Source organism: Fukomys damarensis, unplaced genomic scaffold (genome assembly GCF_012274545.1).
Source record: "Fukomys damarensis isolate Sample0158 unplaced genomic scaffold, DMR_v1.0_HiC HiC_scaffold_18, whole genome shotgun sequence".
Classification (NCBI taxonomy): domain Eukaryota; kingdom Metazoa; phylum Chordata; class Mammalia; order Rodentia; family Bathyergidae; genus Fukomys; species Fukomys damarensis.
In genome coordinates this window covers 2,780,173-2,791,928 of record NW_022900930.1, presented here as the reverse complement: position 1 = coordinate 2,791,928, position 11,756 = coordinate 2,780,173, and the positions used below count along the sequence as shown (strand labels likewise).

Sequence of the window (11,756 nt, the reverse complement as noted above, 5' to 3'; positions counted from 1 at the left end):
TCCCTCCTCCCCCTCCCTCTTTCTCCCCCCTTCCTTCACACCCCCTCCTTAAAACATCTGCTTCTTATAAACAAGTTGTTCTTTGGAGAAATCTCACAAAATTTCTAATGAACTGTTTTCTTCAAAGTGTAACACAGTATGTATATATAGGTATACCAAATATTGTTACTAATGTGTCCATGATGTGTATTTTGTTTGCATGATATATATTTTTTAGTCTTTTATTTTTATCTTTCTGTATTGTATTTTACATCTTTATATTTTTATATAGCACATAAAGCAATTTTAGTATAATCTAATAATCATTATAGTTTTTAATTATAGTTTTTAATCTATTTGCACATAATTTTACATGCCAGGGAACTATTGCTTTCCTTTTAGTCCAATTGTTTGGCATCTCTTTTTTTGCTTTTTCATGTATTTATTTTATTAAGATATACTTAGTAACCCATTTTTCCCATATTTTGGCTCTGTTTATATATTGTGATATATTAAGGAAAATCTTGAAGATTGACAAACATCTGTAAGTTTCCCAAACCCTTCTATACTAGTTTTTATTATTCTTTCTAGAACATGCAAGGCTTTAAAATCATTTGTGCTCCGCATAGGCGTAATGTAATGAATTGTTGTTGTAACAAGTTCGATCTGTGTCTTTATGCATGTGAATATCATCTAAGTAAACCTCATGTTACCTTCTGTTGTTGCAGTAATTCATCATTACTGTCTTATGGGCGTCCTTTTACACTTAGTCAGGCAGCTACCTCTGTCACTGCTGTCTACTATTTCTACCTCTGAGGGTACATTCCTTCTAGAAAAACTGACCAAAAATCCTCAATATTTTCTTGATTATGGATTTGCTGGTGATATGTTTTTAATTTTTGTTGGCTTTTAAATGTTTTATTTTATGACATTCTCAAATAATGTTTTCTGTGAATACACATTTCTTGCTTAACTATTTTTTCCATTCAATGGTGTTTAGGTATCGTTCTGCATTCAGGGTTCAGTGACTTATTCAAGAATTCAAGACCAATCTTCTTGTTGCTATTTTAAACATCTTTTTCATTTTATTTCTGAAAATCTTTAAAATTTAAAGATTTTTATCATTTATTTTAAGCAGTGCTACTATGGATGTTATTAGCTATAGTTTGGAATTCATTTAAATCTGTTTGAGGTAAATAATCTGCTATCCATTTGGGACTCAGTGTCTTTGGCTATAGCTTAAAACTTCTCCAACTCCACTGCCTCTAAAACTACTGCCACTCACTCTATCCCTTAAGCCTCTTCTAAAGCCGAGATGATGTCTCCTTGAGAGTTCCTCACTACACCCTCTGTTTCTTAGTCTCTCTGTATTTTTAATGATTTTTTTTTCTTACTGGCTTTAATCCGTTTTCTTCTAACATATCTGCAAGTTTAAGAATTATCTTCTTGGGCTGGGGATTTAGCTCAGTGGCACTGTACCTGCCTTGTAAGCACAAGGTCCTGTGTTCAATACCCCGTACCAAAAAAAAAAAAAAAAAAAAAAAAAAAAAGAAAAGAATTATCTTCTCATTATGCTCATTCCTAAGCATACATTTATACATTGGTTGCAGTAGCTGCAAAATATCCCAGTCCTGGACCAGAGATTTAGCTCAGTGTTACTGTAGCCTGTCTTGCAAGCACAAGATCCTGAGTTTGATCCCTGGTACAAAAAATGAAACAATGCAAAACAAAAATATCCCAGTCCTGACTTTTTAAAAAATACATTAAACAAATGAATTATGTATTTTCCATGTGTCAAGTCCCCAGTGGGTCTATCTACAGTTTGTTGTTTATCATAGTTTTATTATCATGTGTAGGCACATTTACTGATTAATAGGCATCTATTAAAATGCTTTAAATACTTTGAGGTCTAAGATATTTTCTTCCTCAAAGGAGTGCTTAATTTTGTCTTTTCACCCTAGTTCCCTTTCAGAAATATCATGAAATATTCCTAATAAAAATAATTATGAAAGTCAAATTTTCTTTACAAACTAAGATTTTAGAAAACTTCTTAAACTAGTAAGGGGCTAGTAAAATTTGACTTCTCTTAATGCACAATCACATAAATATTAAGGGCGAATGTTCACAGATGTTGGTATTTCAATGGCTGCTTTAACTCTTTTTGCATATGCTAGATCATATTAACTGAGATTCATTTTCTTGTAGAAGTAAACTAATATGTTATATATTAGCATATCGCAATGGTAGGGTGTCAGTTGGATATACCACAGAGGGTGGTCTTGAAGAAGGGATAAATTTGTATTTATCACAGCCCTGGGTGCAGTGTTTCCATGGATGTTCTGGTAATGGTGCTAACGGTAACTGTGCTATTGTCAGCGATGTCCACAGTAATGGAATTTCGGGTTTCCAAATAGAGATGTTCATTGAGCAACTGGAAATGTAGTCTATCTCCACCTGGATACAGCAGGAAATAGCAACATAGAAAGGAGAGAATCCCAGCTGTCAAGACAGGCGATGTGAACAAGGGAAATAGATTCACGTGAAGCCTCAGATCTAGGAAGCCATAGAGCAAGAGGCTGAGCTCTGGCTCTCAAGTCCTCTCCAGCACAATAACCTCACCAAAGAGCGAGTTGGAGCACCCATGTGAGACCATAACATTGAGAAACTCTTCTGTAGCCATGTGGGAGTGGTATTCAAGGAAATGCAGTTACAATTAAAGAGGAATTAAGGTGGAGGAAGACAGGATGAATTAAGAATACAGTTTAGAAAATAAGAAAAAGGTTGAACTTAAGTGTAAAAAACTTAGAGAAATTGGAGCAGTCAATAATTATTGCTCCTGTAGACAAAATAGGATAGACTTAGTAAAGTTGACGAATAAGAGGAGTAAAGCTAAGTTTTCCTTAAACATGCTGCTTCAAAATTGAACCTTGAGACATATTTCCAAGTTAGAATCATCTAACTTTATTCCATGTAGTAAATACATGTAGAAAAGTTCAGGTACAGAGAATGAAAAATCATAAAAAGATCACAGATTTTCTAATTTTAATGCTATATTCAGACCTCTGACCTCTGGCTGTGTATATCGGCTCTGTGACTTTTTTTTGCACCTTTCTCCTTGGACCTCATTCCAGAAGTACCCAACCATTGATTCATCTGTTTGGAAGAAGTTTAGCGCTGTCTTTTTTTTTTCCTGTTATTTTTGGTTTCAATTTCCCTTACCATTTTTTCAAAAAGACATAACATTCTCATAAAAGCACCTGCTCTCAGAAAAGCCATTATGTGAAGGAGGTGGCACCACAGCAATTCTAGAATGTATCTCAGCTGTGGCTCATTAATTCGTTTGGTGCGTAGACGGACTTGATGGCCACACTGCTTAGTCTCTCATTGTCCTGGACATGAACTTCCTGTCTCTTCTGCTCTTGATCTTTGACAGGAATGATCTAGCCTTCACTTTTGTTGTAGTGCTGTTAGCTCAGACAATGCCTTCAAGAGAAGAAAGACTGGCACACACTTGGGAAACCTTTACCAAAGGTAGTCTTCATTTTGAATTTTGAAAAAAAAATTCTTCAAGGTGTTTTATTTTTGGCTTTCGCTTTGGACACACTGGAAAGTCTCCAATGTGCAAGGCAGATGCCTCTTCACTGCCTGGAATACAAACATAGATGCAGGACCACCCTCTAAAAATGACATTTTAGGAAGGAAGAGAGAATGCCACTATTTTGAACACAAAAAAGTCTAGGTTAGAGCAATGGGGCGGTGGAGAGGCAAATCTTTCCAATTCTTCATGGACTCCTCTATATCTGTACTTGAGGACCATTGACTAATAGCTCAGTATCTCCCTGGTTGTATTTAAGGCTACTGAAACAAGGCACTGATATTTCCAAACATTTCTAGAAACTTAAATGAAAACCAAGAGACAAAGAACAAAATGGCAATTTAGCATTGCAGCTATAATAAATTCTTTTTAATTTAAATTTGAGCTTTAAAAGTTCATTGTGGTACTGGCAATTAAACAAATCCAGAGTCTCCACACTGAGCTATATCAACCACCTATTTATTTATTTATTTATTTATTTATTTATTTATATATTTATTTATTTATTTATAGACAGGATCTTGGTAAGTCACCAAGTTACTCAGGCTGGGCTTTTAAATTGGTGATCCTTCTGCCTCAGACTCCTAGAGTGCTAGGACTGTAAGTATGTACCACCATGCCCAACTTAAACACTTTTACATGACTGTGCTTCGGGGTCCATCCTTTGGGAATTCCCACAGGGAAGTCAGTCATATTTATTTATTTATTTATAGACAGGATCTTGGTAAGTCACCAAGTTACTCAGGCTGGGCTTTTAAATTGGTGATCCTTCTGCCTCAGACTCCTAGAGTGCTAGGACTGTAAGTATGTACCACCATGCCCAACTTAAACACTTTTACATGACTGTGCTTCGGGGTCCATCCTTTGGGAATTCCCACAGGGAAGTCAGTCAATGATGCTCCTCAGAGACGATGAAGTGAATGTGGTACCAACTTTCAGTTTCTTCATATGATAAATAAGAGTACTTGTGTGGTTTTATTGTTTACTGAGTTCCAAATGCTGAAAGTAGAAAATGAAACTATCCCAAAAGTGGAAGTTAGTTTTCCCTGCCTACGTGCTAATATCTAGTTCCTGCCTCTGACAGTCACTATAAAAAGTAAATGCTCTCTGAAACTTTTCAGAGGCCAAGGAGGGCCAGTAGAGCAAACTGCAAGAATGGCTCAGGACAGAATCTGTCCTGTGGAAAGCTCTTGGGAAATCTTCCAAAAGTACCACATAGATGAAGACGTGGGCTTTGCACTGCCAAATCCACTGGTAAGAGACTAGAGAAATACAAGAAATGTTTTATTCTTGTTAATCATCTGGGCATGTTAACTCCTACTGAACAGCTGTAGTGAAGTCATGGGTACAGCAGTGCCAAAATTAGAAGCAGAATTGAAATAATTCAGTCTCATTTAGGGGTATCCAGTTTTTATTCCTAGGAATTCAGTCGAGTATGTAATTCCTACTTATTATCTAGCACAGAAATGGAGAAGGACAACATAAAACTACGGTGAGTCTTTTGACGCTAACAAAAACAAAATGTACTATAGAAACCAGGTGTTGTTTTATCACAATTGCATTTTCAGAGGGCACTTTGAAAAAGCCAGTGTTGTAGCAACAGGGGAGCCTCTTTCTGCCCTCATATATCTTAATCTGTAGGACATATTTGGAGCGAATTTGATGTCTGACATGACTGGGTTTATGGGGTGATGCTTCAAGCAACTCTTGGGCTGTATTAAAAGTGTTTGTAGTTTACTGGGTATGTGATTCAAAGAAGAGTATGAACTCCTTTCTGTTTTCTTGCAAGTTTTAGCTATAAAGTGCAAGGTATGTGGGGAAAAATTCATGTCTTAAAAACTAATTTCTCCTAAGTTGAGTTCCAAAGATTGTCATGCAAACCATTTGTCATCAGTATTTTAACTGTCAAAATGTGTGGAGAATAGAGACGAGAGAGCCATAAGGAGCTGCCCAGGGCTCATGCCCACCTCCGCAAAGAGGAGCCAGAATAATAAGGGGATTTGTACCAATGGAACCGGAGCCCAGCACAGGGGAGACAGAACCATGGAAGACACAGACTTGTTGCAGTGGCACAGCAGCTGAAATAAGACTCATTTAAGGCCAAAATCTTGTGCCAGAGCAGGGGACATAAGAGCAGTGACATCTCTGACGATTCAGATATTCCAAAGAGAAGCCAGAAAGTGCTTCTTTAAGAAGCAAAGGTAGAAGTTTTTGATTTAATGAAGACAGAAGCACCATGTGCTGAGGTTACTAAAATGTCTGGTAGGAACAAATCTATCAGTGAAATTGTGAAGGACAAATAAAGTTTTGCTATGTTTACTGTGACATCTCAGACTGCACCAGTCACAGTCCGGTTTGTGGAAGTGCTTGGCTGGGATGGAAAGGGGGTGTGATTTATCACATGACTGGAGCCCAGGAAAGCCATAATATTATGGCTCAGTGGAGTTTATTCGCAGCTCCAGGCATCCCTGGGAGTCCTGGAACACAAGCTCCACGGACAAGGGGAGTACACAGTTTACAGCATCTCCTTTGTGTCCGGTAATAAGCCAGATCTTGCAGGGCATATAAAATTACAAGCACAATACAGTCCTTGCATACACTACAAACCTTGCACACTGAGATATAAAAAGACTATGGACTATGAAAGTTTGAGGTACTTGTATTTGAATTACAATAAACCAGATAAGCAAAACAAGTTACATAAACTTTCTGAGCCTGGGTTCTTTTATTTGTGACACAGAGACAACTTCTTGGACCAGTAGAAGAAGTAAATGAGAAATACATAAGTCATTCTTCAGCAAAGTACCTAATCAATAGTGATACTTAATACACCTCATTTTTCTTTCAAAGAATTTCAAATCTAGCTGAGAAGAAAAGTAAAAGTAGCAGATAATAACACAAACAGCCACAATTGTAGGATTTATAGCGGAAGAGGCTGTTGTCAAATGGAGATGTAAGGAAGGTTTCAGGAGGACTCTAGAGTTGAATTTTGAAAATAGGCCAGTGAAGATTCTGGAAGAAAGGAAGTAGAGGAGCTCAGAGAAGGGTTGGAGCTCTGCATGTCCCTCAGGTAGTACAGTGCTTCTGGACAGTCAGTGCTGGCTGGGACAGCGTGAGCAATAGAACACTTGGTAAATAAAAGGAGGAAGAGGCTGGGTGGGCTGTTGGGGAGAGACCAGTGTGAATTTACAGTAACTTCCATTAGCAAAGCGAAGTCCTATGTTTTTGCTTTTTCTAGGAGGAGCTGCATGGTGAATATAATGCCTGGATTTTGATTGCTAAAGATCTGACAGAGCTGATTAAGACTGGCCAATTTCGTGAAGAAGTTGAGAAGGTTTGAAATATGAATTTCACCTGTCTGCTTTTTGCATAATGTGTTCGCAGTGTCATTGGGTTGGAGCTGTAAGCCCTCACAGATTGATTGTAGTGAAATCTCTCCATCTGTTCTCAGCTACCAATGCTCAGCACTGATGATCTCAAGGGGCATGATGAACAGCGCCTGGCACACTTAGCTCTGGGCTTCATTACCATGGCCTACGTATGGCACCGAGGAGACGGGGATGTCCGGAAGGTTTGGAGATTTACTGATGTCCCCTGTGTTACACAGTGGATTTGCATTTACATGCAGTGAAATGCAGTTAACACAATGTAAAATCTTTCAATTGCTGAAGGTATAGCTCAGCATGTGGTAAGAAAAACAGTTTTTGAGTAGCATTATAACTGTATTTTAAACGTGTGGAGAAGAGAGGAAAGAGGAAAAGAAAAACACCACTCACTGATTTACAGTGTCAACTGTTATCGTTACTATATTTTAGTATTTTACTTATATAGCACATTGCTCCTTTTTCTACATATGCATATATAGCCTCTTCATGTAACTTACTTTACATTGTGAATATTTTCTAGAAACTGCACAATAAACCTAGACATTCAGACCATAATTTTTCATTGGGTTCTCGGACTTTATTTTACTTGTTTTTAATATTTCCCTATGATAAATGACACTACAATGAGTATCTTCGACTAATTCTTCTTAGTTAAGGCTAAAGGGCTTATATGTGTCAACATAGGAGAACATGTGGCTTTCACTGTACCATAATCAACATTAATAATATTAGTCATAAAATACGTAGTTTAAAATATGTCATTTTATATGTATTTTTATATGCTTGCATTTATAGGTTACTCATGGTCTCATTTTACATAACAGCATCCACTGAGCCTATATCTGCTGAAGATATTAGCCTTGATGGTGGTTTTGCTGTCAAACCAACCAAAAGGTTTTTTCAGTAACCCTTCCGAGGGACTGGTGTGGGGCAGATGAAGGGGAGAATTCCAAGGTGCCCTTGTCCATTATCTGTCCAGCAGTGCAGCTCCAGTCCTTACATTCCCATCCTACGTAAAAACGCCAGTGGAGAAACAGGAGTCCCATTTAAATGTGAATTTCATATAAACAATTTTAAATATATGTGTATGTCACAAAATATGCAAATTTATTGAGCATCCTGTATTACATTTGTCTGTTGTAATCACATGAAGCTATTGTAGATTATAGTACTTAAATTTTAAGTCACAAATATATAGATTCCAAAAGCATTTTCTGCCATTTAGGAAAGCTTATCTTTGCTGGTGAGGGTAATTGATGTTTTATCTAGGTATTTTTTTTGTTGTTGTTCACATCCTGCTTAAAGACTGATCGGTATGTAATCCCTGTGTGAGAAATCATCTCCAGACATACAGAGAGGTTTCCCTGGGAATACCTTATACTTTACTATGGCTTTCAGACTGCTTCAGCCACATTCCATGTGATGCAGAAAACAAGGCGAATTCTAGTGTTGTCCAACTTAAATTCTATGTAAGTGCACAGTCTTGCCTGGAATGGTTAACTAAGCCTGCAGGTTCTGTGTGCAAATCATACTGAAGTTCAGGGTGCACTGGGGGCTCTGAGCAGGAGGCCGGAGGATGAAATAGAAGTGGGTGTGGTCATGAGGAACAAGGATACTTGAAACAGGAAGACAGAAAGCACTAGCAAAAATCAGAGAGACCAGAGTGTGCATAGCATCTTGAGAGACAATACATTTATCAGAGTTATGAAAGAAAATTAGAAAATATATTTGTAATTTATCGTAGTTTTGTACACTCCATCATTCTGAAAAGATTCTTAGGAGATAACAGTGCAAAAAATACAAAAAAAAGAGGAAATTATAGTTAAAAAATAAAAAGAACCCAAGTCAACATAAGGCACAATTTTTCTTGAGAATAGGCAGCAAACCAGCATCTGAGTTTCCTAACAGCCGTGGGAGTGACTATAATAGATTTGTTGGAACATTTTCTTTCTTTTTCATTTCAAGGTAACTATTCTATTAAACTTTTTTGCCTTTTATCTCCACTGATCTTCCTCCCAATTAGAAAATGACATAACTTATTTCTTTCTGAAAGATATGTAAATAATTTGTCAGCCACATATTTCATTCTCTAAAAGCACAAACTGCAAAGGAAAGCACATGAGGGTAATTCGATGGTCAGACATTCTGTCCTCACACTTTGTTCTCTGAGTTAAATACATCACGGAGTTCATTAAACTGACCTGAAGCCACTTGAATTAATTAGAACTCGTAAGATTAAAATAAAACAACTGCTGTGGGGGGACGGTCACACCCTCTCTTCTCATCGTTCCCTGGTTAGACATGTGCGTTCTTGTCACAGGCTGTCAGTGAGACCATCCGGTTCTAAACTAGGTGACCATTAGATAATGAAGTTAGGGACATAAAGGATAAAATGTTAGCTTCGTGGCTACTGGATCTGCTGGAGAACATGCCTGATAGTAGAAAGCCAACAGCTAGCTGGAAGGGCTACCAGGTGAGACGTCCTACTTCACAACCAGGAAGGGCGGTGCTAGGCAACTGGAGTACTGTCTTGTAGGGGCAGAGGCCTTTTAATGTGTGCCAGTCACACAGCAGAGTTTTATGAGTAGCAGGCTCAAAAAGGAAAAGTAGTGGAGCAAAGGAGTGAGCTGTGGTTTCACTTCCCAAGGAAGCTAGGGTGTTTCTTCAGAGAAAAGACAAGTCAGGTGTTACGGTTTAGATAAAAAGTATTCTCCTAAAAAGAGGTGAGGCTTTTGAAAGGTGATTACATCACATTACATCACCAGGGCACTAAATTCATCAAAGCATTGATCATAGCTGAAAGTGCTGTTAGAAAGTGCGGCCGGGTTGGAGCTCACACACTGGGAATGTGGCCTGGCAGGATAGATTTTTGTTCTTGGCCACTACCTCACTCTCTGTGGTTCTTCATGCTCTCTCTGCTTCTGGAGGCCATGAGGTGCGCCACTTCTCTCCCATGTCTGGGTTTTGATGTCTCTGCCTTGGTGCTGGAGCTGGAGCTCGCCAACCCTAGCTTCCTGGTCTGAAACTATGAGCCTTTAAGTTGTAAGTGTTGGGTATTTGGTTCCAGGAGAGGAAAGGTGACAGATACAACAGATAAAAGGAGCTTCTTTCTTCGGGTAAGAGTAAGTCTCGGTAGCTAAGTACCCAACAATATCCATAGTGAAGGTTAATTTTCAAAAAATTATCCAAGAGAATTTCCTTTTGCACTGAACTCCAAGAGCAGACACATATTTACACTTCCAGGGTGTATTGTGTCCAAAACTCTTAATTACACAGACTCCAGGCATCTGTGAGACAATTGATTTTATCTTTTATGTATTTATTTTTGCCAGTGGATAGTGTGTCTTGCATTGAAAAATTGCTTAACAAATGTTCATGGGGTGGTTGGGTGAATGATGGAATGAAAATATCTCATAAAGCCACCAGAAAGGGAAAGACACCAGGCCTTAGAAAGTAAAACAGGCAGGGTTACTTGGCTCTTTTCCCTCCGTATGGCCAAATTATGCCCCCTCCCAAATTTAAACCCAAAACATGGATATTTGATAATTACTGGGTTAAATTATGAAATGTGGAAGAAAAAATACATTTATGTGCTTTCAGAGTGCCATTATCTAGAAAGCCTAATGTGTTGGCAGCCAGGGAGCTGAAGGAGATGCGAGGCACTTCAGCGGAAAACTAACAACCGTGCTTTACTTAGGTCCTGCCGAGCAATATCGCTGTGCCTTACTGTGAACTCTCGGAGAAGCTGGGTCTGCCTCCCATTCTGGTTTATGCAGACTGTGTGCTGGCAAACTGGAAGAAAAAAGACCCCAGTGGGTACGTGTACTGTGATTATAAGAGGAGCCGTAGTGCAGAGTGTTTCACTCGAAGGAGAGCTTTTTATTGGCAGCACAGCTTCTGTGTTGTTGGGCATTGTTTCTTGGACTTGTATCTGGTACTAGGAATGTATTGTACGTAAATGGGAGAGAAGTGTACAGTCAGTGTACACCACAACACACAGAGGTCCGAATCATCTCCGGGAAGTAGACTCTTGTGTTCATACTACAGGTAAATCACCCCCGGCAAGGTACAGACCTCTGCTGTGCTCATTCCTATCCAATTCTCTTTGCTGCCCTAGGCCACTGGATTCTAATTTGTCTCATCAAAAATTCACTGGCTTTGTACAAGAAATTAGTAGGTTTTGTTGCTGGATTTTACACCATTGCAGCCATGGAATACATACTCTTCTGTGTCTGGCTTCTTCTCGTTGATATACTTTTGAGATTCTCCATGTTTAGTTTTGTGCGGTCACTTACCTGTAAGTCAGTCCATCGCGGGCAGGACGGGCAGTAATGTCTGGGGAAATGCCACAAAATGAGAAGACGGAAACTAGACAGTTTCTTAGTAGAAGCAACTAATTTTGACTATGGATGTGTGTTCCTTGCATATTTGATATTTAAAAATTTCACTTATAGCTCAAATGGTTGTATAACTCTGTATAATTGAAAAAGCATTTTTTTCTTTTTGCCTATGTCTTAACTCTGATAAATCAGTAGTATTCAAACCAGTAACAATGACTCAATCTCATGTCAATTAAAATTGTTTTTCTCTTTTTTTCTTTTCATCACATCATGGCTGCTTTCATTAGGCCAATGACTTATGAGTAAGTATTTGATTCTTCTTTCACTGTAAGAATCATTTGTTATTAAAATAAATTTGGAGCCAGGCGTGGTGACGTACGCCTGTAATCCCAGCACTTGGGAGGCTGAGGCAGGAGGATCACTGTGAGTTCGAGACCAACCTGGGCCATAGTGAGT

At 38.5% G+C, this 11,756-nt stretch overlaps 1 protein-coding gene across 2 annotated transcripts in view; it reads left to right on the top strand.

Moving 5' to 3' along the window:
• Ido1 (indoleamine 2,3-dioxygenase 1) overlaps positions 1 to 11,756 on the top strand; it is a 29,016-nt gene that overhangs the window by 11,770 nt on the left and 5,490 nt on the right. Inside the window, exons 2-6 of one of the 2 annotated variants that reach the window (XM_010617147.3) lie at positions 4,696 to 4,828; positions 6,813 to 6,908; positions 7,026 to 7,145; positions 10,658 to 10,776; positions 11,588 to 11,602. In XM_010617147.3, coding sequence (XP_010615449.1) covers positions 4,730 to 4,828; positions 6,813 to 6,908; positions 7,026 to 7,145; positions 10,658 to 10,776; positions 11,588 to 11,602 — 449 coding nt within the window. In that variant the 5' untranslated portion in view covers positions 4,696 to 4,729. Of the gene's footprint in view, positions 1 to 4,695; positions 4,829 to 4,980; positions 5,067 to 6,812; positions 6,909 to 7,025; positions 7,146 to 10,657; positions 10,777 to 11,587; positions 11,603 to 11,756 lie in introns of those variants that run through there. The other variant, XM_010617149.3, reaches the window with a different exon arrangement.